This window comes from Urocitellus parryii, chromosome 4 (assembly GCF_045843805.1).
Source record: "Urocitellus parryii isolate mUroPar1 chromosome 4, mUroPar1.hap1, whole genome shotgun sequence".
In the NCBI taxonomy this organism is placed as follows: Eukaryota; Metazoa; Chordata; class Mammalia; order Rodentia; family Sciuridae; genus Urocitellus; species Urocitellus parryii.
Window position 1 is genome coordinate 204,356,737 of NC_135534.1, and position 26,376 is coordinate 204,383,112.

General features: G+C 47.5%; 2 protein-coding genes across 3 annotated transcripts; one reads left to right on the forward strand and one right to left on the reverse strand.

The window, feature by feature from the left end:
• Positions 1 to 228: 228 nt before the first annotated feature.
• Positions 229 to 12,119, reverse strand: Trub2 (TruB pseudouridine synthase family member 2). Of its 2 annotated transcripts, XM_026386289.2 has the most exons (8): positions 11,927 to 12,119; positions 11,463 to 11,591; positions 10,257 to 10,331; positions 9,068 to 9,129; positions 6,306 to 6,387; positions 4,109 to 4,181; positions 2,628 to 2,764; positions 229 to 1,744 (listed from the first exon to the last, which is right to left on the reverse strand). In XM_026386289.2, the coding sequence occupies exons 1-8, from the start codon at positions 12,024 to 12,026 to the stop codon at positions 1,419 to 1,421; spliced, it is 984 nt and encodes a 327-aa protein (XP_026242074.1). In that variant the 5' UTR covers positions 12,027 to 12,119; the 3' UTR covers positions 229 to 1,418. The 2 variants fall into 2 exon arrangements, with proteins under 2 accessions (XP_026242074.1, XP_026242075.1); XM_026386290.2 differs by lacking the exon at positions 10,257 to 10,331.
• Positions 12,120 to 12,230: 111 nt separating this feature from the next.
• On the forward strand, positions 12,231 to 23,018 carry Coq4 (coenzyme Q4). Its single transcript, XM_026386293.2, has 8 exons — positions 12,231 to 12,319; positions 12,433 to 12,557; positions 12,644 to 12,775; positions 16,299 to 16,395; positions 16,941 to 17,043; positions 21,242 to 21,371; positions 21,890 to 21,983; positions 22,422 to 23,018. The coding sequence occupies exons 2-8, from the start codon at positions 12,488 to 12,490 to the stop codon at positions 22,591 to 22,593; spliced, it is 798 nt and encodes a 265-aa protein (XP_026242078.2). The 5' UTR covers positions 12,231 to 12,319; positions 12,433 to 12,487; the 3' UTR covers positions 22,594 to 23,018.
• The last annotated feature ends 3,358 nt before the right edge of the window (positions 23,019 to 26,376 follow it).

The following is a 26,376-nucleotide window of genomic DNA, read 5'->3' on the forward strand; positions in this document are numbered from 1 at the left end:
TTCCCCCCAGTACCAGTGATTGAACCCAGGGGTGCTTAACCATTGTACCACATCCCCAGCCCCACTTTGTTTTTTGTGGTGCTGGGGATAGAACCCAGGGCCTTGTGCATGCAAGACAAGCACTCTACCAACTGAGCTAGCTCTATCTCCAGCCCTCCCACCCCCTTTTTTTTTTTTTTTAAAGAGAGAGTGAGAGAGGGGAGAGAGAGAGAGAGAGAGAGAGAGAGAGAATTTTCAATATTTATTTATTTTTTTAGCTCTCGGCGGACACAACATCTTTGTTGGTATGTGGTGTTGAGGATTGAACCCGGGCCGCACGCATGCCAGGCGAGCGCGCTACCGCTTGAGCCACATCCCCAGCCACCTCCTGCACTTTTTACTGTTAAAACACAGCCACGATAGTTGTCTATATATAAATGTCTCTAACCATGTAGGACAGAATCCTGATGGTGGCTTGATCATAGGGCAGAAGGATTAAATTCTGATATACACTACCAATTACTCCTAAGAGACCAGTTTCACAGATGGCCCATTTTCTTGCCCCATCACCAATACAGCATATTACCTTTTTTTTTTTTTTTTTTTTCCATGTGTGTGGTGCTGGGGATTGAACCCAGAGCCTTGTACATGTGAGGCAAGCACTCTACCAACTGAGCTATATCTCCAGCCCGGCCTATTATCTTTTAATTAATTCTCCCACTATGAGAGACAAGTAGAGTCCTCTCATTTTCTTCTTTCATTAATAGGGAGGCTGAAGGCCATTTCTGGTGTACTAGCTTCTTGGATTTTTGTTTTTTGTTTTTCAGTGCTGGGGATGAAACCCAGGGCCACACATGTTAGGCAACCACTGAGCTACAGCCCCAGCCCCTTAGATTACTTTTGATACACAAACAGTTCAAATCATTGCTCAACTGTTTTTGGAAAAATATTTATAAAAGAATACTAAATGACATGAAATGATCACCATATTGTATGTGTGTTCTTTTTTCCATATCAATTTTCTTGTCATTTTGTTCTTACTGTCGAATGTTCTTTATGTGGTATAGATTGGGCTGGGAATGTAGCTCAGTGGTAAAGCACTTGTCCAGCATGCTGAAGGCCCTGGCTCAACCACAAAAAGGAAAAAAAAAGCACATGTGTGTGTGCATACAGCCTGTGGACACTGTTCCTAGCTAAAGATACTGCAAATTTTTTTTATTAGTCTTAGTCTGTCATTTGTTTATCATCTCTTTTTCCATACAGAGTTTTTTCCTTTTCAATTGGGTTAAGCCCACTAATCTTTCCTATTACAGACTCAGTTTTGTGTCCATGTAGAAGAGCTTCTCTTACTCTCAATTCCTCCACACTCACTGGTTCTGGCTCATGAATACTGAGCCTTTATGCTACAGCGCCCACTGCCCCGCCAACGGCCTGGCCTATCAATGCCCTGCACAGCTCCCTGCCCCCATGGCGGAGTTCAGGCCTTCGGAGTTCCAGGATGGGCTGGGACTGGGGAGCTCCTGGGTGCCCAACCTTGGCTTCAGGTTCTTTTCCAGCTCAGCTGCCACCCGGGGGGCTGCAGCCTGGATGGCATCCTGGATGCTGTGTAGGTCCCAGTGAGTCCTCAGGAGGGCATCATCCAGTGTGAAGAAGCCATCCCGTGTGCGCCGCACTTGGGAGCAGACAGCAGTGGTCTTCAGCTCCAGGCCGATCTCATGCACCAGCTTGCGCAGCTGCTGCTGTGTCTCGTGCATACACTGCACCTCTGCCGGGGACAAGGATGGACACTGAGGTCAGGAATCGCCTCTGGCATCTGGATGCCTCAACTGTGTAATAGCCTTGGCAAGACACTTCAGCTTTCTAGGCCTTGCTGTGCAGAATGCAGTCCTGTGGGGACCCCTAAGAGTTTGTCAGACATGTAGGATCCAAAACCCCACCTGCACTGCTGGGTTGGAACCTGCCTTTTAAGAAATCCCCCAGGTAACCAAGGGGCAGGTGAGAATTTGAGAAGTATTACTCCAAGACCTCATTTCTTAAAACAGGAATTATAAAGACTAAAGAGATCATTTATACATGGTACTTAGCATTCAGAGTCTTAATCAGTGCTCAAGAAAAGCCTTGGTTAGCCTGGCATGGTGGTACACACCTGTAATCACAACAACTAGGGAGGCTGAGGCAGGAGGATTGTAAGTTCGAGCCTCAGCAACTCAGCAAGACCTTGACTCAAAAACTATAAAATACAAAAAATTTAAAGGACTGGGGACATGACTCAGTGGTAAAGTGGCCCTGGAGTAAAGCTCCAGTACCAAAAAAGAAAAGCCCTTGTGCACATGACTAACAGTCATAGAAGGAACAAAGATCCTGAGCTGGGTAGGAAGGGGGAAACGACAGCGATGTCTGAGGGGCCCAGAGCAATGGAGATTGTTCTGGAACCTCTGTCTGTTCAGTTCTGACTTCAAAGGCTGACTTGGCAGGAGTCAGGGCTGCACTGGGTTCAGGTAAGTCTGGGTCAGAGCGGGAAGGAAATTGGCCCCTGAAGCCTTAATCAGCAGAGATCAGGGTTGGCGTGTGCTTGCCTTGGCTGAGCCTGAGAGGCAGGCTCCTGCCAGAGCATTCCACAGGGGCTCTGACTTCTTGAGGCAGCTTACCTAAGAGGAACTCTGGAGGTGCAAAATGGAGGCACCGGATGCCAGTGATCAACATCGGGGACTTGTTCATGGGCCGGATCACACCTCTCGTGGCCATCTCATAGGCCTCCTGGGACTGCAGGTCTAGGTTAGAGTACCTGGGGAGCAGGGGGTAGTGTGGGTGGAGGTGCAGCCAGCTCCTGCCCCACCATGGAAGGTGCTTCCTCTCACTTGCTCTATGCTCCCCACCCACCCCCTACTCTCCAGCCACCTTTGGAGCAGCCTCCTTTACTTGGTCCCCTTCAATCACCAAAGGCAGCCTCTGCCCACGTTCCCTGGGCTCACTGGTGACCCAGGCTGAGAGGGTGATGGGCCCTATGCTCCAGCATCTCAGCCTGATCATCCTGCAGGCCCTGCACACTCAACCCAAGTAACCCACAACATGCCCAACATGGGTTCCTCCTCCCTGTCCCAACCCCCAGTGGCCCAGGATATTTTCCCAGACTCTTCTCTCTTTGTGCCCACATCATACTGTCCATCCTGCTTCCATTTTATTTTTTATGGTACTGGGAATTGAACTCAGAACCTGGTACATGCAGGGCAAGAGCTATACCAGTGAGCTACATCCCGAGCCCTTTTTATTTTGACAGAGTCTTGCTAAATTGCTGAGGCTGGCCTGGAACTTTTGATCTTCCTGCCTCTGCCTCCTGAGTGCTGGGTACCACCACACCCAGGTGTTTTATGTTTTGTTGTTGGTGATTTATTATTATTATTATTATTATTAATTTATTTTTTGAGATGAGGTCTTGCTATGTTGCCTGTAGCAACATAGTGTGGTCTTAAACTTCTGAACTCAGGTGCCCCTGTCTCAGCCTTCAGAGTAGCTGGGATGACACAAGCCACCTCATCCAGCTCCCACTCATTCTTGAAATCATGTTCTCCAGGCCATTTTTAGCTGCTTCCCCATCTCAGATGGCTGTTCTGCTGTGTCCCTGTTCCTCAGGCACCTGTCTGATCCTCTGAAGTCCTCAGCACATTTCTGGAAGGCATGGGTTCTTTTTGTCCCATTCACAGACAAGAAAAGTCAGACTTCAGCAGGGTAGGGTCTCACCCAAGGCCACAGCACTGATGTCTAGGAACCAGGAATCCTAAGTGGGCTGCCACAAGGGCCCAAGGTCATAGTTACTAGATGACCCCACCACCATCCCTGGCTCCAGCTCTGTGCCTCCAGGATGTGGATCCAGGTTTCCAAGCTCCCAAGATTGGCACTGGGATTTCTTGCTCTCCTTTATTTATTTATCTATTAATTTAATTTATTTATTTCCCCAGTGGCCAGAACAAGACCTGGCAGAAACACTTCTGCATGCCCTGAGAGGAACGGGCAGTTCCATTTAGTTTTGAGTTGTAAAAACAGGATCCTTGGAATCTGTACCAGGGCAGGCAGAGCCCACAGAGCTCTGCAGGCACTTGTTGTTCCAACACCTCCCCAGGACCCCACTTACATCACCAGGGCCTTCTGATGGGAGCCTTGGATAACAGCCAGAATCCGGTCCAGCTTCTCTCTAGTCACATGATCTGCAAAACGCAGTTGTGGGGTGTCAGTACACAGGTACCCATTGAGGAGAGGCGACAGCAAACTGGCAAGCTCCTTTCCTCCAAACCAACTCCATCCTTAAAATCAGCCAGAGAAGGGTTCCAAGGAGTGAAGTTCAGAGTCCTCTGAGAAAAGTCTTCATGAAAGCTCTGCACCCTCTTCTCAGCAAAGACACAGGAACTTAATATATTTATATATTTTTAGTTGTAGATGGACACAATATCTTTATTTATTTTCACCTGATCCTCTGAAGGTGTTGAGGATCGAACCCAGTGCCTCACATATGTGAGGTAGGTGCTCTACCACTCAGCTATAGCCCCAGCCCAGGAACTTAATATTTTGAGGATATGTTCCAGGGGCTCACAGATTCCCTAAAGCCATCCAGACTCAGCTTAAGAACATCTTCTTGGGGCTGGGATTGTGGTTCAGCAGTAGAACGCTCGCCTAGCACTGGCGGGACCCAGGTTCGATCCTCAGCACCACATGAAAATAAAGGCATTGTGTTGTATCCATCTACCCTAAAAAAAAATAAACAAATAAAAAATAAAAAGAAAAAGAACATCTTCTTTTGGAAATGGAGGGTCAAAGACCTAACGTGACTCACCAAATATCCTAAGTCACATCTCTTATGCCCTGGCCTGGGTTTTTCCATGCCAGGGACCCTTGGAGGAGGGTGCCACCTGCCCAAATGTAGAAACAGGAAGTAAGGAGTGAGAGTGGAGCTTGGTGTGGTGGTGCCAGCTACTTGGGAGGCTGAAACAGGAAGATTCTAGGTTCAAGGCCATCCTCAGCAATTGACCAAGACCCTGTCTTAAAATGAAAAATAAAAATGGCTGTAGAGGGGAGGAAAGAATAGAAGTTCATTAGATTAGACAAAAGGAAATAAAGGAAGAGAATGGGAAAAACAGTAGAATGAATTGGACATCACTTTCCTATGAATATACGACCAGTGAAACTCCACACCATGTACAACCACAAGAATGGGATCCTAATAAGTTATACTTCATGCATGTATAATATGTCAAAATACGCTTTACTAGAGTTGGGGTTGTAGTTCAGTATGGCAGAGTGCTTGCCTAGCACATGTGAGGCACTGGGTTCTATCCTTAGCACCACACTTTTTAAAAAAAAGGTACTGTGTCCATCTACAACTAATTTTTTTAAAATACACTTTACTGTTATGTATATCTAAAAAGAAGAAATAAAATTTTTAAAAATATGGGAAAAACAAAAAAAAATGGGATGGAGATTCAGTCAGTGGTAGACGGCCACTGGGTTCAATCCCCAATGCCACCAAAACAAAAACAGAAGCAAAAAAAAAAAAAAAAAAAAACCAAAACACCTGGGAATGGCTCTGACACCTGGTCCCACCAAGTGACTATAGCAGCCTCTCAGAGACTTTCACAAATTCCAGTTGGCCTGGAGCCTAGGGCCCAGGTGGGGCAAGTGTCAACTTCTGGTAGCAAGGGCCAGAGCTCTAGAACCAGGTGTGGGGACAGAAGGTTTGCCAGCCTAGAAGGGCCCTGCCTTCTTGACCTTCCCGTATGGCTGTCCTCACACTGCCTGTCATCTTACCTGGAATGTACCTACCACTGCCTCCTCCCCCTCTTTGATTCCCCTTTCCCAGGAAGCCCCTCCTGGATCCTGTGGCTTCTTCCTGTTGGCTCTCTTTCTCAGCATTTAATGTTCTTTTTTATCTTATTTTTCAGTTATATAATTAACACATGAATCTTCTTTTAAAAATGTAGGTTAGCAACAACAAATCTCTCTCTCTATTTCACCAAATTCTGGCTTCCTCCCTTGCAGAAGCATCAACTTGGTAATTGTTTCCAGGCATTTTTTTGGACATTGACACATATTTATGTGTACAAATATATAGTGTTGCTTTGCTTCATGTTTTCTATCCTTTACAGAAGAGGTGGGATCCATGTGCTAGGCTGGGGACCCCCATCTGATTCACCATTTTCCCCCAGTGCCTGGTACTCAAAATCCTCTTCCAATGAACATGCAATAGATCCCATGGAATGTCTCAGAACACGGGCTCACTGAGAAGCCAACGTGGAGGGCAGTGGCATCCACCACTCCCACCCACCCCAGGCTCTTACCATATGTGGTCTTCTCCACCAGCCGTCCATCCTCATGGAAGTCGTCTGTGGCTTTGCCTAGAAGACCGCGTACTGTATAATCCTGTGAGGCAGGAAGAAGATCCAATCAGAATTCCCACTCCAAGCTCTGGTGCAGAGGAAGAGGAAAGCTGAGGCTGGGGTGGGGGTCCTTGGGTCCTGCTCAGGGAGCTCCCATGTACAGCCCCTGACCCTAGGGAAGGGTGCTAGCTCTGCTATGGGGCTTGGGCAGCTCTCTTGCTCTTTGTGCCCCAATTCTCTTCTGTGACCTGGGGACCACGACAGGGCCAATTTCATGGTGATGTTAAACCAGCCCACCAGCAAAGAGTGCCGATCGTCACCCTGCAACGACCCCACACCTCTCCATTTCTCCACCCAGCCATCCAATAATGAGTGACTCTCAGCATGCCGTTAGCTTCTCTTTACCCTCCAGGGTAACAAGGCTTTCCACAGTCATGTCAAGTCCTCCTGCCACCCTGATCTCAGGAGGGCCCCTTCTTCCAACTCTGCACAGCTAACTGCCTCTTCCATACGCAGCTCAATGGTAGAGTACTCAGGGTTCAATCAAAGTCCAGCAAGAAAATAGAGTGAAGGCAGTGATGAGGGCAGAGTTGGTGATGACAGTGAATTTACTGAGCATATACGATGTGCCAGGGGCTGGGCTCAGCATTTACATGTGGTCATTAGTTTAATCTTCAAAGTAACCCTGCTGTAATGGTTAATTTGCATTGCCAACTTGACTGGATTAATAGATGTCAAGCAGGGCTGGGGTTGTGGCTCAGCAGTAGAGTGCTTGCCTAGAATGTGCAAGGTCCTGGGTCTGACCCTCAGTACCATATAGAAATAAATGAATAAAATAAAGGCATTATGTCCCAACTACAACTAAAAAATAAATTAAAAAAAAGAGATGCCAAGGATTAAGATTATGGATGTGTCAATGAGGGTATGTCTAGAAATGACTGACATGTAAAATAGCCAACTACAATGGAGACACTAAGTGTGGCCAGCACCAACCAATGAGATGATGGCTTAGATAAAATAAAAGTTGGAAGAACAAAGAAGCAACAGCAGACATAAGCTCATTTCTTCTTGAACAGGTTCTTGATTGCTCCTGCAATCATCTGAGTATATCAGATGATTGGCATCTAATGTTCTTTTTTACCTTATTTTTCAGTTATATAATTAACACATGAATCTTCTTTTAAAAATGTAGGTTAGCAACAACAAATATCTCTATTTCACCAAATTCTGGCTTCCTCCCTTGCAGAAGTATCAACTTGGTAATTGTTTCACTTCTTCACTCTTCCAAAGAGGACAGTGATTCTCCAGAAGGCTTAGGTCTCAGGCTAGGGTAGCACCATTGATCTCTCTTGTTCTGGGGCTTCAGCCTCTTGGACTGTGCAGCTACTGGTTCTCCCAGCTCTCTGGCCTGCAGACAGCCATTGTGGCCTCTCCAGCTTCTGGTCACATAAGGCAACCTAATAAGTCCCTTTTTACAATTATACTTCCTGTTGATTCTGTTTCTCTAGAAAACCTTGGCTAATATACCTGCAGAGGAAATACTATCCTTATTCCCTTTTTAAAAATAAGGAAACAGGTACACAGATGTTAAGAGACCCACCCAAGGACACATGGCTGGCAAAGAAATAGAAGTTGTTTATTTTTTGCAGTGCTGGGCATCAAACCCTGGGCATGCATCTGGGCAAGCCCTCTACCACTGAGCCACATCCCCAGCCCTGAAGCTGGGTTTTTTTTTTTTTTTTAATTTATTTTTTAGTTCTCGGTGGACACAACATCTTTGTTGGTATGTGGTGCTGAGGATCGAACCCAGGCCGTACGCATGCCAGGCGAGCGCGCTACCGCTTGAGCCACATCCCCAGCCCTGAAGCTGGGTTTTGAACTGGAGTCATATGACTCCAGAATCTATGCTCTTTAACATTAAGACAAGGTCCCCTAACATGTAAATCTGCATGTACATTATGGGACCAGAGTCTACGGCCCCACCTTGGACAGGAAGCTCCTTGAGGACTTGATGATGACAGCCACTTCTCAGTCTTGGGGAAAGAATGAAATGGTGTCATGACCAGGCTCTGGTATGGGACAAATGAAGGTTACAATTTCAGTTCTTAAAACCTTAAAGACTTCGTGGGGCTGGGGAGGTAGTTCCGTGGTAGGGCACTTGCCTAGCACATACAAGGCCCTGGATTTAATCCCTAGCACCACAGGAAACTTTTTTAAAAAACAGTTTGGGACCCTATATGTATGTCCCCTCTGTGAGAATCAGTCTCTCATCTGTAAAACTGGATTAGCCACAGATTCCACCTTACAGGTAGTGGTGAGGGATCCCCATGGAAATGTGTGTACAGTGTTGAGCAGAGCAGTCTGCACTAGTAACACCATTGGTCACCATCACAATATCAGTCTCCCCTAGTACATGATTATAAAAAAAGTTTGCTGATGGCCTGGGTGTTCCCTATGGTATCTTCAGCATCAGAATACTGCTAGTGGGCTGGGGATGTGGCTCAAGTGGTAGCGTGCTCGCCTGGCATGCGTGCAGCCCGGGTTCGATCCTCAGCACCACACACAAACAGAGATGTTGTGTCCACCAAAAAATAAAAAATAAAAAATATTAAAATTCTCTCTCTCTCTTAAAAAAAAAAAAAAAAAAAAAAAAAAAAAAAGAATACTGCTAGTGATCCCCAGGAAAGGACCAAGGGATAAGCAAGCTGTACTGGTTCCCTTACCTTGGTGAGGTGAGCATCATACATGTCGGTGAGGAGTCTTCGTCCACGTCCCACGCCAAGCACTGAAAGGAAGTCAGTCTCATCTCATGCCTGGCATCTCCCTCCTACTCCCCTGGAAATTCCCACCCCCGCTGTTGCCATTAGAATACTCCCAAGCTTCCGAGGCCAGCAAGGTGGCAAAGAGAACCTCCTCTGCAGGAAGTGAGTGAGTTTTGGGTACTTCAAGATACCAATTTCTAGGCCTTGCCCATATGTACTGAATCTGTCACAAGGTGGGGAAGGGGTCTGGGTCCTTAGCAAGTTTCTCAGGGGATTCTATCCACTTAGAAATAAGAGACTTTGTGGGTAGCCTAGACCCATAGATTTGTAATCAAATATTGGTTGTCTCTGAATATAATTTTTAATTTCTTTGGGACTTGAGCTCTGCATCGGTAAAATAGAGAGAAGCATCCTGTCCAATGTCTGAGAGTGTCATCCAGATGGAAGAAGGCAGTGCACAGGAAGCTCATTGGCACAAAGTAAGGGCCCAACAAATGGGGGTCTTTGTGGCCACTTCATGTGTCTCTCTCAGTCTGCTTGTTTCTCTGGCTGAAGGAGAGAACAACCCACATTCACTCTTGGAGAGGGTGAGTAGGGAAGATAGATGAGATCATGTCTGCCTTCCCATATTCCAAGAAGACAAAGGGACCATTGCCATTGAGGCTGAGGAACTAAGACCAACACCTGACTTTGGGGACACAAACAGCTTATGACTCAGGGCTTTGTGGGCCCAGCTCTGGCAATACTCAGACACTGGCCAGAGTCACATGCCTGGCTGCCCCATGATGAGATGATGGTGTTCCCTCTCAGGACCAGGGGCATTCACTAGCCACAGAAGCTCTTGAAGTCTTACTTTCTTTAATCATAAAAGTACAAAGAATCTTCCTAATAAGTAAGGTTATTGTGGCGAATAAATGTACATTAAAGGTCTTGAGCCATGTCACATGGTAGAATCACTTGATAAAAGTAAGCAATTGTGATTACCCTCTTGTGACTCCCTCCATCCTACCAATCAATTCCCCAGCTGATCAGAGACTCAAGGCAGGAATCAGGGGAAGAGGCAGTGGTGTGAAGTGCACTGGGCTCATGGTAGCTCCCTGGTCCTTCCCTAAGACCATATCACTGTACCCTCAAGCTGCCCACAACCTACCAAGTACCCCAGAAGACTGGATATCCAGCCGATGTCCCACACCAATCTTCAGGCTGGTGAATGCTGGCCCACACACTGGAAAAAAACAGCAAGGTCCATTTCCTCAATTAATCCAGCCTCCAGGATAACTCTGCACTGCATGCTGACCTCATTCCTTGAATGGTACCTCAAATCAGGATCAGGCTATACTCTCGGGCTTTTTTCCATGGAATCTGGGATCTAGAACTATTTTCTTAGTTCTTTAGGGCTCAGAGAAAGGACAACCCAAGAGGTTTCTTACTCTTCCTTTCACCAGTCTTCCAGTGAGAGACTTCAAGAGGACTGGGCATGCCAGGGACTATGGTACACACTGTAATCCCAGCAACTCTGGAGGCTAAGGCAGGAGGACTGCAAGTTCAAGGGCAGCTTCCGCAAACAGTTCTGTTGTTGAGCCACTTTACTGATTAAAAAGTCAGTCTTGCCAGGCATAGTGGCACATACCTGTAATCCCAACTACTCAAGAGGCAGAGGCAGAAGGATGGCAAGCTTAAGGCTGGCCTGGGCAACTTTGAGAGACCATGTTTAAAATTTAAAATAAATTAAAAATTAAAAAATAACTTAGTGGTAGAGTTCTTACCTAGCATGTACAAGTCTCTGGGTTCAATTCCCAGTACAAAAAAAAAAAAAAGTCACTCTTTTTGAGAAGTCCCAAACTCCTCCTTAAGAATTCTACCTATAGGTCTCAATTCATATCAGGAGTCCTAGAATAATAAAAGTCAGTAAAACACAATCCATAGGCCAAATCCTCAAGCCTGTGGGGGTCCTTTTGTTGCTGTTTTAAGAGATGGGGGTCTTGCTATGTTGCCCAGGTTGGCCTGGAACTCCTGGACTCAAATGACCCTTCTGCCCCAGTCTCCTAAGTCACTGGGTCTACAGGTACACACATAGCTGACTGTAGCTTTTTTGCATGACAATCTTAAAGAATCATTCTTTCCTACAGTGTCTTGTGCCGTTTTGTGCTGAAATGGTAGAGGTGAATAGTTGCAACAGAAACCACATGCCTGAAAAGCCTACAATATTTAGAATCTGGCCCTTTCCAGGAAAGTTTGCCAATCCCTGGTCTAATACTTCAAGGACCTGGGCCAGGAATCTGAGCACTGGGATATTGACGGAGGTCAGGGATTTTCTGTTAAGTATTAACCAAGATCCAGCCTGAATCTACCTTACCAAGCCTGTGCTTGGTGAGGGTGGGCACACTGGTGGCTGTGAGGGCCAGCTCCTCTTCATTGCCTTCCATAGGGCCCAACAAGAAGCGAACACGCTGTTCAGGAACAGACGGCTCCGCGGCATTGAGACCTGAATAAAGACAAATGTCTTGCCAGTTCTGTCAGAACAACTGGAAGAGAAGGGGACAGGGAAGTAAATGATGTAGAAGACAGAAAATAAGCACAAAATAGAAGCAGTTAAGACAACTTGGGTTCAAATCCTGACTCTAATTATGCACCGTGTGACAACATACAATACTGCATTTCCCCATCTGAAAATAGTGGAGAATAAGAACAGATGAATAGGAAAGTGCTCTGCCCAGGAGAACTGTCACACGACTTTATTTTGCAGGAAGGATAGAAAGAAGCAGAGAGGGACCCCTAAAAGAACCTCAACAGGATAGTGGGTGGGTTCAAAGCACTCACCCTTCAGAAGCTGCTGTTCTACAGTATCCCGCAGGTGCAGCCACTTTAGCCCCGGGGGCTTATAGGCGGCGAAGAGCCCGTTCAACCGCGCCAGACCCATAACCACAGCCCACGCCCCCCGCACCCCTGGCGCCCCGGGCGCCCCGGGCTCTCGGAAAAGCTGGGAATCAAACGGAAGTGTCGTACGGTTCTTTCCCAAATGTGGTCCTTACAATAGGCGTCGCCATGTTTCCTGGCCGGAAGAGGTTCTTATCTTATTGTCCTCGGGGAAAACCTGAGAGGAGGAAATAGGGTCCGGTAGAGAATTGTAAAACTAGCGGGATTAGGTCTTTTGGGAGAAATTTTCTGGGGTTGCGGGAAACGGGGCACAACTTGTATCAGTGAAAACTGCTGGTAGGTAAAGTGCGTGAGTTTCCTTCTCATACTTAGCTAGGTCCCTTTCCTATCGGTTCCACGAGAGGCCGTAGGCAGCTTAGTTTTTGACCTCTCTGGCACTCCGTTCCCAGAGAAGTTTAGAGCGTCGGCCTTGCCCCGCCTGCCCTTCGGTGGACGCCCGCTGCCATGGCGACGCTGCTGCGTCGGGCTCTGCTCCCCCTTCGTCCGCTCTCCAGCAGTACCCGGCCGGCTGCAGGCAAGTGGCGCTGGGTCCCAGGCCGAGGCGGGAGGAGCGTGCAGGCTCAGAGCTCGTCTGACCTCTGCCTTTTGCTTTCCCGGCAGATGTGCCCTTCCGGGCCAGGAGCCATGGCGCCAGCCGGCTCTACCCGGACCACATCCCCACCTCCCCGCTGCAGAAGGCGCTGCTCGCCGCGGGCTCGGCGGGAATGGCGCTCTACGACCCGTACCGCCACGGTAAGGCCGCGCGTGCTGGGCACTCTGTCCCGGCAGCGAGAGGTCGGGGTGCCCTTGCTCTGGAAGCCTGGGCAGGTCCCCACCTCAAAGCCTCCTTTTCCTGGGTGCCTGGAGAATAGAACGGGTCGGGGTACCCAAACTTTGCTTCACCTCATAATCACCAGAAACATTTATAAAAACCAGATGCCTGGTTTCTGCGTAAACTCTTTGAATCCCAATCTGCCAGGCAGGGGGCGGGGAGGGATAAAAAGAGGGGTGCAGAGTCTGATCATTTATCTTTTAAAATTCCCGGAGATTCTGTCATCCATCTGTGTTTAGAACCCCTGGGCTAAAGGATTTATAAGCACCTGTCGCATTATAACATTCCTGCTAGAGCCGGGAGCTATGGCGCACGCCTTTAATTCCTAGTGCTCGGGAGGCTAAGGCAAGAGGATCTCAAGTTCAAAGCCAGCCTCAGCAACTTAGCGAGGTTCTGTTTCCAAAATTAAAATAAAAGCGGGCCGGTGATGTGGCTTAAGCGCCCCCTGGGTTCCAATCCCTCATATTAAATAATATTAAGTAAATAATAACAACATTCTTGCTAGAAAGTAAATTTTATGAGGTCGAACAACATGAATGCACAGAATCTGCAGCATTTAGAATAGTGCCTGACACATAGTAAATGCTCAGTAAATCTCAATAAATGTCTTCTGGCTGTATAATTAGTATTTTTTTTTTTGCGGGGGGGGGACGAGGGGGATCTACCTTTCAGCTATATTCCCATCCCTAGAACACCCCCCATTACTGGGAACTGAACCCAGGGCCTCCTACTTGTACTGTACCACTGAACTGCACCCAACTTCAGGACTAGGCAACTAAGAGAATTCTGGCTTTCCAATTATAACCTTCTCAGCACTTATAGAAAACACTGTCTGGGTTGAAGATTCAAGTAGTATTTATCTTGCTGCTTTTTATTTCCTATGCGTCCAGTTCCCCTGGACAGAGTTCTTAAGTAAAAGGCCCAAAATCTGGAGGTCTGAGGAACTCAGGCCTCCTCAAGATTTGGTTCCAGGAACTGGGCAACCTGGGACAAGGGACAGAGAGACTGGCACAGGGGAGGACTGATCTGAAAGGACAGTGGAGAACTACAGAGAACACTGGGGAGCATGGATATACATGTCCCATGGTATGGCCTGGGAGCTCACCTCCTCCCACACCTGCCTGGCAAATATCCCTGAGAAGAGCCTCTTCTCTGCTCCAGTTGTGCCAAGCTGTGACCCCTGACCTTCTCTAGCATGGCATTTGTCACATTGTTGTCATATTTGTCTCCTCTGCCAGGCTGGCCACACCCACCCATCACCCACTTCATCCTCCATCAGCTGGGCCTAACCTGGGAGCCCTGACCTGGGAGGTCCCCCTAGGCCACAGAGGCATCATCTCCAGAAGTGACCTCTCTCTGAAGATATACCATCTTACCCCCTCTGCTTCCTAACTCTGCTCAAATGCCTACTATGGTGGCGGCTCACTAACTTATACATCAGTACTGCTTCTGATATTTGCAGGGCCCTGGGCAATTTCTACAAGCTGACCCATCAGGGGCTGCCCAGGGTCTCTGACCAGCCTGTGTAAAAGCCCCAGATGGCCCTACACAGGCTGACTAACCACTGTGCCCCCTCCCCACCACAGGCACCCTGGTGGGCATAGCCCCTCCTCATGGTGCCCAGGGTTGTAATGGGGAGAAGGTAAACAAAATGTTTATGATCACAATCCAGGGGTTATTCTATAGGATGGACCAGGGCACAGGAAAGGGGCTATGCTCACCAGTGCATAAGGAAGGTCGCCTCTGGTAAGGAGTGCAGGCATGGCTAAAGACCAAATTACTTGGCACCCAGCCATGGAAGCCTGCAGATGAGGGTCCCTGGGCCCAGGAGGAATCAGGAGGCTGCTCAGGGCTCATTTCTGGAGGAGGAATTGGAGTTTCCTGGCCTCTATAACAGGTGTGGCAGGCGAGGCAATTTCCAACCATCTGGAATTTCCAACCTACTTTATTTATTTATTTTTTGTGGGGGGTGGGTACCAGGGATTGAACTCAGGGGCACTTGACTACTGAGCCATATTACCAGCCTTATTTTGTATCTTTTATTTAGAGACATGGTCTCACTGAGTTACTTAGTGCCTCGCTTTTGCCAAGGCTGGCTTTGAACTTTCGATCCTCCTACCTCAGCCTCCCAAACTGCTGCGACTACAGGCATACACCACCGCACCTGGCTTAGATGCTGTTCTTAAAGGGCCAAGTCTCCCTGGCCCCTAGAACACTTTTTGTTTAAGTGGTACTGGGGATTGAATCCAGGGGTACTCTACCACTGAGCTATGTCCTCAGCCCTTTTATTTATTTTGAGACAGGGTCAGGCCTCAAACTTGTGATCCTCCTGCCTCAGCCTCCTGAGTCACTGGTGTTACAGAAGTGGACCACCACACTTGGCTGCTAGACAGTTCTTAAGATCCTATAGTTGGGGCCGGGGTTGTGGCTCAGTGGTAGAACATTCGCCTAGCATGTGCGTGCGCTGGGTTCTATCCTCAGCACCGCATAAAAATAAATAAAGGGGGCTGGGGATGTGGCTCAAGCGGTAGGTAGCAAGCTCACCTGGCATGCGTGCGGCCTGGGTTCGATCCTCAGCACCACATACAAAAAAGATGTTGTGTCTGCTGAAAACTAAAAATATTTTAAAAATTCTCTATCTCTTTTTTAAAATAAAATAAAAATAAATAAAGGTATTGTGTTCAACTACAACTAAAAAATAAATACTTAAAAAAAAAAAGATCCTATAGTATCCTTTCCAGGATTTTTAAGTTCTAGAAAGTACTATCACTCTTACTGAGAATAATAATGACAACTGCTCCTTAAGCACTGTGCTAAATATTTTATATAACATGATTTTTCTGGATTTCTCACATTAACCCTCTATGAAAGGTGTAATCTACACTTTACAAATTAGGACTCTGAGGCTTAGTGTGAAGCAATTTGTGTAAGTTCACCTAAATAGATCGTACCTGGTATCAGACACAGCACTCTCTAATACCAGAGTCTGTACCAGTCAATGCAGACATGATATTCTTTTTTTTTTTTTTTTTTTTTTAATATTTATTTTTTAGTTTTCGGCGGACACAACATCTTTGTTGGTATGTGGTGCTGAGGATCGAACCCGGGCCGCACGCATGCCAGGCGAGCGCGCTACCGCTTGAGCCACATCCCCAGCCCAGACATGATATTCTTTTGTGATAATGAATGTGAAATGATTTATAAAGTCTTTAGAGCACTGTGCTAACCAAAGCCACCCCAGAAGATTAATAACATAAAATAAATCATAGATACATTGAGTCTAAGCTGTGTGCTAGGTGATATGCTAAGCATTTAAAATGGATTATTATAACTAAGAGGTAGATATTATCCCTGTTTTATAGTGTAGAAAACCAAGGATAAGACCAAGTCGAGTAACTTACCTAAGATCACGTTCCCTATCTGTGCCCTTCTCTGTCATTTCAGACATGATTGCAGTTCTTGGGGAGACCACAGGATGCTGGACCCTGAAGGTCCTCAGGGACCAGATGAAGAGGGATCCAGAGGGTGCCCAGATCCTACAGTAGGTCCCAGCTCTACCTGGGGACTTGAAGTCATTCTCTAGGTATCCTGCACATATCTTAGCCAAAAGGCCAAGAAGCGATAGTTCTCTAGGGATCCTGACTTTTCTAGAGTCATATTTTATCAGCCCTGTTCTTTTAGGGATCTCTTCTTGATACCCTGACCATGGACATTGCACAGGCTGGGCACTGCCCAACTCCAGGGGGACCACTGATATATATGTGTGTGCAGTATGACCACCTTTGGGTTGTACAAGGTGGCAGCTCAGACCAGCTCAGCCACAGGACTCCGTGCCTTCATTAAGCTCACAAAACATGTGCTAGCTGTACCCTTCCCCTTTAGTACATCTGTAGTCTATCTTCCTATGTCCTTGGTTTGTGGTAGTCTCCTCAGTCCCCAAACTGGCCTGGCAAGTAGATTCTCCTTTACAGCTGTGGCTAAATGCTGCCCTGTGTCCTCACCCCCAACCAAAGTTTACTCTAACTGGGCCTTTCACCTGCCTTTGCTGGTACCTCCTAATATCCGGTCCTGCTTTCTGCCTTTCAGGGAGCGTCCCCGGATCTCACTGTCCACCCTGGACCTGGGCAAGCTCCAGAGCCTCCCTGAAGGCTCATTTGGCCGCGAGTATCTCCGTTTCCTGGATGTGAATGTGAGTTTCCAGTTTGTATGCATCTGGCATCATCAAGAAGTGCAGAGAAATGGCATAGGAGTGACATGCTGAGGCAGGGGGAGCCCCGAGCTGCCATCATGGGCAGAAGTACTTTTTAGGCCAGTTGTGGTGGCAATGCCTGTAATCCTAGCAGCTCAGGAGGCTGAGGCAGGAGGATTGCAGGTTCAAAGCCAGCCTTAGCAACTTAGTGAGGCTCCAAGCAACTTAGTGAGACCCTTTCTCAAAAAAAAAAAAAAAAATGTCAAAAGTGCTAGAGATGTGGCTTAGTGATTAAGTGCCCTGGGGTTCAATCCCTGTAAAAAAAGAAAAAAAAAAGTGCTTTTTAGTCTCATGCCATTTTCTATGGTATAGGCAAATTAACTGGGAATATAAGTGTAGCTCAGTGCACAGGGCCCTGGGTTCTATCCCCAGCACCATAAAGAATAGAAACTCAGCCAGAGGAGTGACTGGGGGAAAGGCAAAAAGTGGCCTGGGAGGTAGGCCAGGGCTAGGCGCTACCAGGCCCTATAGACTTTGGGAAGAGCTCTATATTTCGTAATAGCCAAAGGAAACCATTACAAGGATAGTTACATGACCTGACCTGACCTGTCTTTTTCTCCTCCCTCTAGCACATACTCACCCCATCAAAGCCCCCGTGCTAAGTGCCTCTCCAGCTCAGCTCAAGAGCCCACCGTGCTGGAGGAGGGCAAGTGGTGACCAAAGGTTGCTCTAGAACAGGGTTTCTCAACCTTGCACTATTGATGCCTGGGGCTGGATAATTCTCATAGGAGGCTGTCCTGTGTCTTGTAGAACATTTAGCAGCATCCCTGGCTTCTACCAACTCAATACAAGTAGAACCCTCCCCCTCCCATGGAGATACCCACAAATGTCTCTAGACATTGCAGATGTCCCCTGGTGAGCAGTTGACAGTCACTGCCCTTGAAAGACATTGTTCCCAAGACAGTAACCTGTCCCTTACACTTTCCAGACACTTGCCTTTGCAGGGCAATCACCTGTCCGATTTTATACCATCTTCCTCAGATTTCACTAGGGTGTAAGTTATTTCATCAGCAGGAAACCTGCCCCATGTGCCACCCAAGTAGAAACAGTTTCTGAAGTTCACCAGAACCTTTAGTCTTGATGCTGTGGAGGGTTGCAGTGGCTGAGAGGTGTCTACCAGGATTATGATGGGCACCTTGCCCAGCAAATGCCCTAGTTATGGTAACAGCCTGAAGATTGTGACATTTCTAGAGCAAGGGAATCAGCAACCCACAAAATGGGAAGGAACACCTCTGTGCCAATAGAGATTCAAACAAAGGATCAAGGTGAGGCCACCAGCCCTGAGGCTAACGTTGCTAAGAGGCATGGTCAAGAGGGCAGACATGAGCTCTGGAGTTAAAGAGAAACCCAAGTTAAAATCTTGCCTCTTCCCAGTTTTATAGCCCTGGACAAATTCTTATCTGATGTAAAAGGACCTAACCTTTGTCTTCAGAGTACTTATACAGCTTATTGATAACAGATGTCAAGGCTACTGGCTTTGGAATCCAGCAGACTTTATTTCATATCCTGACTCAGTCACTTTATTAGCTGTATGCTCTTGGGCAAGTTACTTATCTGAGCCTTGTTTTTCTTACCTATATCTGAGGATAATTACAGTGGGAACTACCTAAATTGCTGTGAGAGTGAAATATGATAACGTGTGAAGGAGATTGCCCAGGGCTGGCACATAGTAGGTACTCCATAAAAGCAGCTGCTGTTACTCTGATCAGTTCAGCTTCACACAGCAAGTACAACTGCAGAGGAAGTGAGGTCCTGGGACCCAGTGAGGCCACAGACTCAGATTGGCCATGATGCTGAGCCTGTAGCCTCAAAACAATGAAGACCTCAGATCTCTTGGCTTCTGGACAGGCTGAGGCCATGCCTTGAGAGCAGAAAGACCAGGATACTACTACTGTGTGGGCACTGATGAGGACTCAACGAGGCAGGGGCTGAAGGAAGGTAGTCAACATTCTTACCTGGAGTCAGAGAAGTGCTCAGGGATGGCTGGCCGTTTACTCACGCATTCAAGAGATGCTTATTCATCCAGGTCCCAGACCGGAAACCAAAGATAACAGCAATGAGCAAAGCAGCTAGCCCTGCCCTCATGCAGCAGCAGTGTCCACAGACTAGACTCAAGCCATATAGGTTATTTAAAGCTTTCTCCTAGCCACTTTAATAAAAGGAAAAAAAAAAGTGGAATTTTTTTTAATATCTTTATTTTATTTTGTTTTTTGGGGGTGCTGGGGATTGAACCCAGGGCTTTAAGCATGAGGCAAGCACTCTACCAACTAAGCTAAATCTCCAGCCCCCTTTATTTTATATTTATGTGGTGCCGAGGATCGAACCCAGTGCCTCATGCTTGCTAGGCAAGTGCTCAACCTCTGAGCCACAACCTCAGCCCCAGGAATTGTTTTAATAATACATTTTTAGCCAAATATATTTAGAATAGTAGCATTCCAACAAGTAATCCACATTTTTATTTTTATTTACTTATTTTTTTGTGGTTTAAGATGGGTCTTTCCTTTTTCATTTGTATATTAATTGTATATATACTGATGGGATTTGTTGTTATATATTCATATATACACACATTATGACAGTATAATTGGGCCCATATCATTCCCCAGCATCAACATTTTTAAATTATTGTGATTTCACTTTCTTTCATACTGTCTTTGAAATCCAGTGTATTTTACAAGCATAGCACATCTCGGAACTTGCCATGTTTGGAAGCTCCATGACTGCAGTGGTGGGTGGCTGCTACACAGGACAGTGCAGAATGAGGTGACATTAATAGTCACATGCACTAAACATCAAAGTAAAATCATTTTGAGTATACAAAGAGGTGGCAGGTTGCTGCAGGAGACCATAACATGGACTCACTCAGTCTGAAGGTTAGGGACAGCTTCTCTAGGAGGTGGAAGATGCTTAAATCAGGTCATGAAGGATGTACAGGAATTCTCAAGGTGAAGATGGGGATGGGAGAGAGCACCCAGGCTGGGAGCAGGTTGTGCCAACAATCAGGGACCTTGGGGCTTCTTGTTTTCTTTTTATTTTTTCGTGTGAGGTGGTGATGACCAAACCCAGAGGCTCACAAGTTCTAGGCAGATGTTCTCCACTGAGCTATACTCCCAGCCTCCCTTTTTTAAATTTTGAATTGTGGTTAAAAAAAAAAAAAAATCAAAGGCACTTAGCCAGCCATGTTGGTGCACACCTGTAATCCCAGCAACTGGGGAGGCTGAGGATCCTGAGTTTCAGGAGCCTGGGTGACTTAACAAGACCCTTCTCAAATTTTTTAAAAATGGGTTGGGGATGTAGCTCAATGGTAGAGTGCCCCTGGATTCACTCCCCAGCACCCAAAAAGGAAGAAAAAGAAAAGCACATGACATAAAATTTAACATGTTATTTGTTTTATTGGTTAGTTAGTTAGTTAGTTAGTGCCAGGGATTGAGCACAGGGGCACTTAACCCACGGAGCCACATCCTCAGTTCTTTTCATTTTTTGAGATAGGCTCTCACTAAGTTGCTTAGGGCCTTGCTAAATTGCCGAGGTCCTGCCTCAGCCTCTCAAGTCACTAGCATTATAGGCATGTGCCACCATGCCCATCTATCTTAACCATTTTTAAGTTACAGTTCAGTAGTATTTATGTATTAATTTATTTATTTAATATTTATTCTTTAGTTCTTGGCGGACACAACATCTTTTTTTTTTGTATGTGGTGCTGAGGATCGAACCCGGGCCACACGCATGCCAGGCGAGCGCGCTACCGCTTGAGCCACATCCCCAGCCCCAGTAGTATTTATTTGTATTCACTTTGTTGTACAATTAATCTCTAGAATTTAGGCTTGCAAAATGGATACTTATACCTATTAAACAACTTCCTATTACCTACCCTCCCCACAAGGGGTTTTGTTACCATAGAATTCAACAGGCTACAAACATTATGTGTGAGTTGGAGTAGGCCCAAGCCGGGGTGCTAATTCCCCAATATTTCCTGCCTGAGTCCTCCCCTGTTGGTAAGTGTGGACAGAAATAAAGTCACCAGGGTTTTCTGGTGGGGACTGAGTTTGGTAGGAATGGTTGAAAGTTAAGGGGAGACTAACAAATTAGGCCCTGGGAGCTGTTGGGAAAGGGTCTAGGGGAGTGTCATGCTTGTCAGAGGGTCTCCCCAGACACCCGAGCGCCCACCCGCTTTGTGGATGATGAAGAGCTAGCATACGTGATCCAGCGTTACCGGGAGGTGCACGACATGCTTCACACCCTCTTGGGGATGCCTACCAACATCCTGGGTGAGTGCCACCAAGCCAGCTACCTGCAAGTACTGGATGGCAGTGTCCTCCAGCCAGCTGTCTTTGTGAGTCTTCAGGGCCAGGGCAGGGTCACCTGTTCCACCACGTCCCTTCATCTACTCAGTGCCTGCTGATTTTTTTGCTTTGCGCAAACATTCTGGTAGCATCTGGGCCATGCTATCCCCATTTCTCCTTTGTGACTTCTACACTGATATCCCTCCCACAGCATCCCTCCCTCTAAGGCCTGTTGGGACCATCGGAGTCTCCTCAGTCTGGCTTTTGAGATCCTCTGCATTCTGATGCAGCTTCCCTTCCAGCCCCTTTCTCTTGCACTGATACCTTCTCCTCCACCCCAAGCCCAGTGCCCCAAGGCCCAGCACAGGCCAGGAAGGGGTATAACTGAGCCCTGGTAGAGACTGGAGAAAAGCACATGCCTCTCTGGGCCCTACCAGCAGCACCACTGGCCACCTCCTCCCAGCATCACTTACCTTCCACCTGGTCCTTGTCCTTACCCCTAGGGGAAATCGTGGTGAAATGGTTTGAGGCTGTGCAGACTCGTCTCCCCATGTGCATCCTGGGTGCACTCTTCGGACCAGTCCGTCTCAGTGCTCAGTAAGTTTTCAAGTGGGAGGGACATTGGAGGGTTTGGGGAGACCTCAGAGGGGCTGGACTTCAGGAAATGGGAAAGGTATGCAGACACCTAGCAGCCCACGTGGCTCTCCAGGAAGCAAAGGTATGAAAGAGGAGGCAGAAAGGGAAAACTGGCCTATGTCCCAGGAGCTTTGGGGCCAGGCCTCAGGACCAGGGCAGAATGACAGGAGTCAGTGGGAAGGCAGGGTAGCCCAAGTTTCTGGAATTAGTCCTCTATTTACATCTGAGTTTTGGTGTGTTCAAGGTGTGTAAGACTTGGGGCATAAGGTTTCACCTCACTGAGCTTTCCTTATGCTTCTGAGTGAGGACTAACTGGGCACGTGCACAGCAGGTTCTGAGCACATAGTAGGCCTAGCCCTTGAGGACCTGATGTCTTCTCTTCTCCCTGCCACCCCTCAGGAGCCTGCAGATGCTAGTCTCGGAGCTGATCCCCTGGGCAGTTGAGAATGGGCGCAGGGCCCCTTGCGTCCTCAACCTGTACTACGAGCAGCGTTGGGAGCAGTCCCTGAGTGCCCTGCGAGAGGAACTGGGCATCACAGTGCCGCCTCTGTGTGTCCGGGGCCGGGCCTAGTCTGAGCTGCTGCAACAAGGGTGCTGGTTTGCCTTCCCACCCACTGCCTCCAGGGACAGAAGACACCTTTGCCACTACCTTTGCTCCTTCTTTTTGAACACTGACTGACCTTTGGATGTTATTTATAGTTGTCATAATCATTGCTGTGTGTCCTTGAGGGCCAGTCCAGGAGGGAGCAAGAAGGGCACTGGGCCTCCAAGCTGCCTAAGGAGAGCCACATTTTCTCAAGGACTGGCCATCTAGGATTAGGTGGAATATCTCAGGTCCATAGCCTGTTTGGGACTCCTCCCTGCCAACCAGGGCTTTCTGAGGCCCAGGCGGGTGTCCTCACAGGAGTGAGAGCAACATTCAACTCCAAATGTCTAAGAAGAGAGGCGGAGTGGAGGCAAGTCAGCCATCTGAATAAAGGCTCTCATTAGGCCAAGTGTCTGCTTGTCCTCCTTGGCCCAGGGCTGCCTGTGGCTCTGACAGCCCTGGGCCTTCCCAGCACCGAGGGTGGAAATTCCCTCCCAACCTGAACTTCAGCTGCTTTCCTCTCTAGTCTGAAGTTGGGCAGGCCAAGATTCCAATCTCCAGCTCCTCCATTTTCTAGTGGAGGACTCCTACCTTCCCCTTCTGAGCCATTAATACCTCAGTGAAGGGCAAATGACAGTTTCTGCCTTGGGTTATGGGGGTTCCCTGAGGTGGAGTGCAGAAGGCCTGTGGGGATAGGGCCAAGGAGCAGGAGCCACTTTAGTTTTAGTGTGTTGGGGGGCACAGGTGACTGCAGCTCATTCTGGAGTGGCAAACAGGCTCTTCCCTCCAGTCAGAGTCAGGAACAGGGGCAGGCAGGACAAAAAGTACCTGAGAAGAGTGGGTGGCTCTGTCTGACGATTTGGGACCAGAAAAACTCTCAAGATGGCAGAGCCCTTAGAGTGTTTTGGGCATATTTTCCCCCCTTTGGTAGTGGGGACTGAACTCAGGGATCCTCTACCACTGAGTTACAACCCAGTCTTTTTTTTTTTTTTTAAGATAAGGTCTCACTAAATTGCTCAGGTTGGCATGGAACTTGCTATCCTGCCTCGGCCTCCTGAGTCCCTGTGATATAGTTATGAGACACCACACCTGGCTGGGCCCTTAGAGTTTTTCAGGGCCAACTTCATTGTTTTGTGGATTTGTCACCTGGAGCCCAGAAATTAAGCAGGGAATTGCTTAATATTAACTAGAACACAGGCCACAGGCTTCCAGGTTGGTTTTCCTATTCCTCAGTTTCCCAATCTATAATAATGACCACAGTTTATTTACAACTATACTATGGGCCAAGCAACACTATGCACTTGAGATCACAATGACACTTCAAGGTGGCCATCCAGAGGTAGGGGGTACTGTTACTTTGATTTTACCACTGAACTACATCTCCATCCCTTTTTACTTTTTACTTGAAGAGAGTGTCTTGCTAAGTTGCCCAAGATGGCCTTGCAATCCTCCAGTGGCTGGGATGACAAACATGCACCATGGGGCCCCATTTACTTGCTTTACTAATGAGGCAACAGGAACAGAACTGGGGCTGGAACCAGGGTTATCTGAAGGCCTTTCTAGAAAGCCATATGAGCACCTGCCCAGCCCTGGCCTTACCTGTGGCCACCATGTCCTGTCATGGGCTCCTGCTGGCAGAAGGAGGGTGCTGGAGGCTAAGAATGTGGGCTTCTTTAAGAGAGAAGGCTTGGGCTGGAGATGTAGCTCCAGTGGTAGAGCACCCCTGGGTTTAAGCCCTAGTACCATAAAAACAAACCAACCAACAAAAATAGGGAAACCTTGTGCTGACTCCCTGAATTCCTACAGAAGGCAAGAGGTAGAGGCAAGTTCCCTGTGTTTCACCCACCTGCAGGACAATGTAGGCTGCCTTTGCAGAGCTGACTGGTCTGCATTAAAAAATAAAATGGGCTGGGGATGTGGCTTAGTGGCTTAGTGCCCCTGGATTCAATCCCTGGTACCAAATAAACAAATGATAAAATAAAATGAGGAGAGCAAAACACCTGCTTCACAGCAGTGCCATTGGGAAATTTTGGTGTCTAGGGCATCTACCCCACTGCAACTCAGTTGAAGTCAGGTGCCAAGGTGGCGGGTAGATCAGACTCAGATGGCCTTCTCTGCACATCTGGATCACACCTACTCTAGCCCTAGGCCATTACAGCACTTGCCAGAGGGAATCAGACATCCACATTGTCTGGGATGAAGTCTGGTCTAACCATAGGGTGGCATTAGTGTCACCTATGAGTGAAGAAAAACAATACTGTAATAGCTATGACTGATTGTTTTTAACATAGTCTGTGAGGCCACCTTCTATCTGGAAACTTCCATTTTCTAATAAATCTTGATTGCCTTTATCCTTCTTCCCAAAACACACCAAACTTCTTGCCTTTGGGAACAGCACTCTGTCTCTGGGTAGTTAAGTGGGCAGCTCCTTGTCACTCATATCTCTGCTCAAATGTGACCTCAGGCCTTCCCTGACCACCCCATCTGAGGAAGAATATAACAAGGACTTACTACTTCATTGTTGAGCAAATGGAGGCCAGGCCCTTGCTAGCCTGCTACAGTCAAGTCCTCATTCAATTCCCTTAGTAACCCCTGAGACACTAATGGTAGCTCACTTACCGATGAAGACCAACTCTCAGGTTTAGGGAAACTTCTGGGGTCACAGCTAAACTGAGGTCGTGAGTTCTCTCCCAGTAATCCGGGAAAAGTCTCCTTAGGTAGTGGGCTTCGGGTGTCAGTCAGTGGTAGAGCACTTGCCTTGCATGCACAAGGCAAGGTCCTGAGTTCCATCCCTATCGCTAGCGCTGCAAAAAAAAAGAAAAAGAAAGAAAGAAACTAACTCTGAGAATAAGCATAGGTAGCTGGAGTCTGAGCCAGGTCTGGGTATACAAGCTCAAAAGACACACAGACCTGGGCCCACTGCTGCCCAGTTCTGCTCCCTTGCCATAGTCTCATCAGACTGTAAACCTGTTTCCTCCCCTTAAAATGGGGAGAAGCTGGGTGTGTGGCGCATGACTATAATCCCAGCAGCTCAGGAGGCTGAGGTAGGAGGATCACAAGTTCAAAGCCAGCCTCAGCAACTTAGTGAGGCCCTAAGTAACTTAGCAAGACCCTATCTCAAAATTTAAAAAATAAAATGGGCTGGGGATGTGGCTCAGTGGTTTAATGCCCCTGGATTCAATCCCTGGTACCAAATAAACAAATGATAAAATAAAATGAGGAGAGCAATACACCTGCTTCACAGCAGTGCCATTTGGAAACTCAGTTAAATGGTGCATGGTCAGTGCTTATTAACATATTGTAAGCATTTAAGAAAAGGAAGTTGTCATTCGCCAGGAAGGTCCCTTGAGATCTTGGAAGTAAAGTCAAGCCAGAGGTATTATTTTGCACACACCCAGAGTGGGAGGATTTCTATAGCTCAGAGCTCTTCAGGCCAATGGAACAAATGTATTTGGTGTAAACACCTACTGTGTGCCAGGGCCAAACTACCTCAGAGAGCCAGGGAGGCCAAGTTCCTCCATTTGAGCCCAAAGGTCAGTTGCTGGTTAAGTCTGCTGGTTTTTGCACTGATATTTGTCCCCAATGTGGTACAGGATGGGAGTCATGTCTGTGTCAAAGGAGCCCATTGTGAGGTCAGCCTAAGTTAGGCACACCCCTCAAATGACAGGACCCAGTCCTTGACCTTCTCAAAAACCCTCACTAGCTCTCCATTGCCCCTGGGATAAACTCAGGCTGGCACACAAGGCCTTCCTACCCGTTCTTTCCACC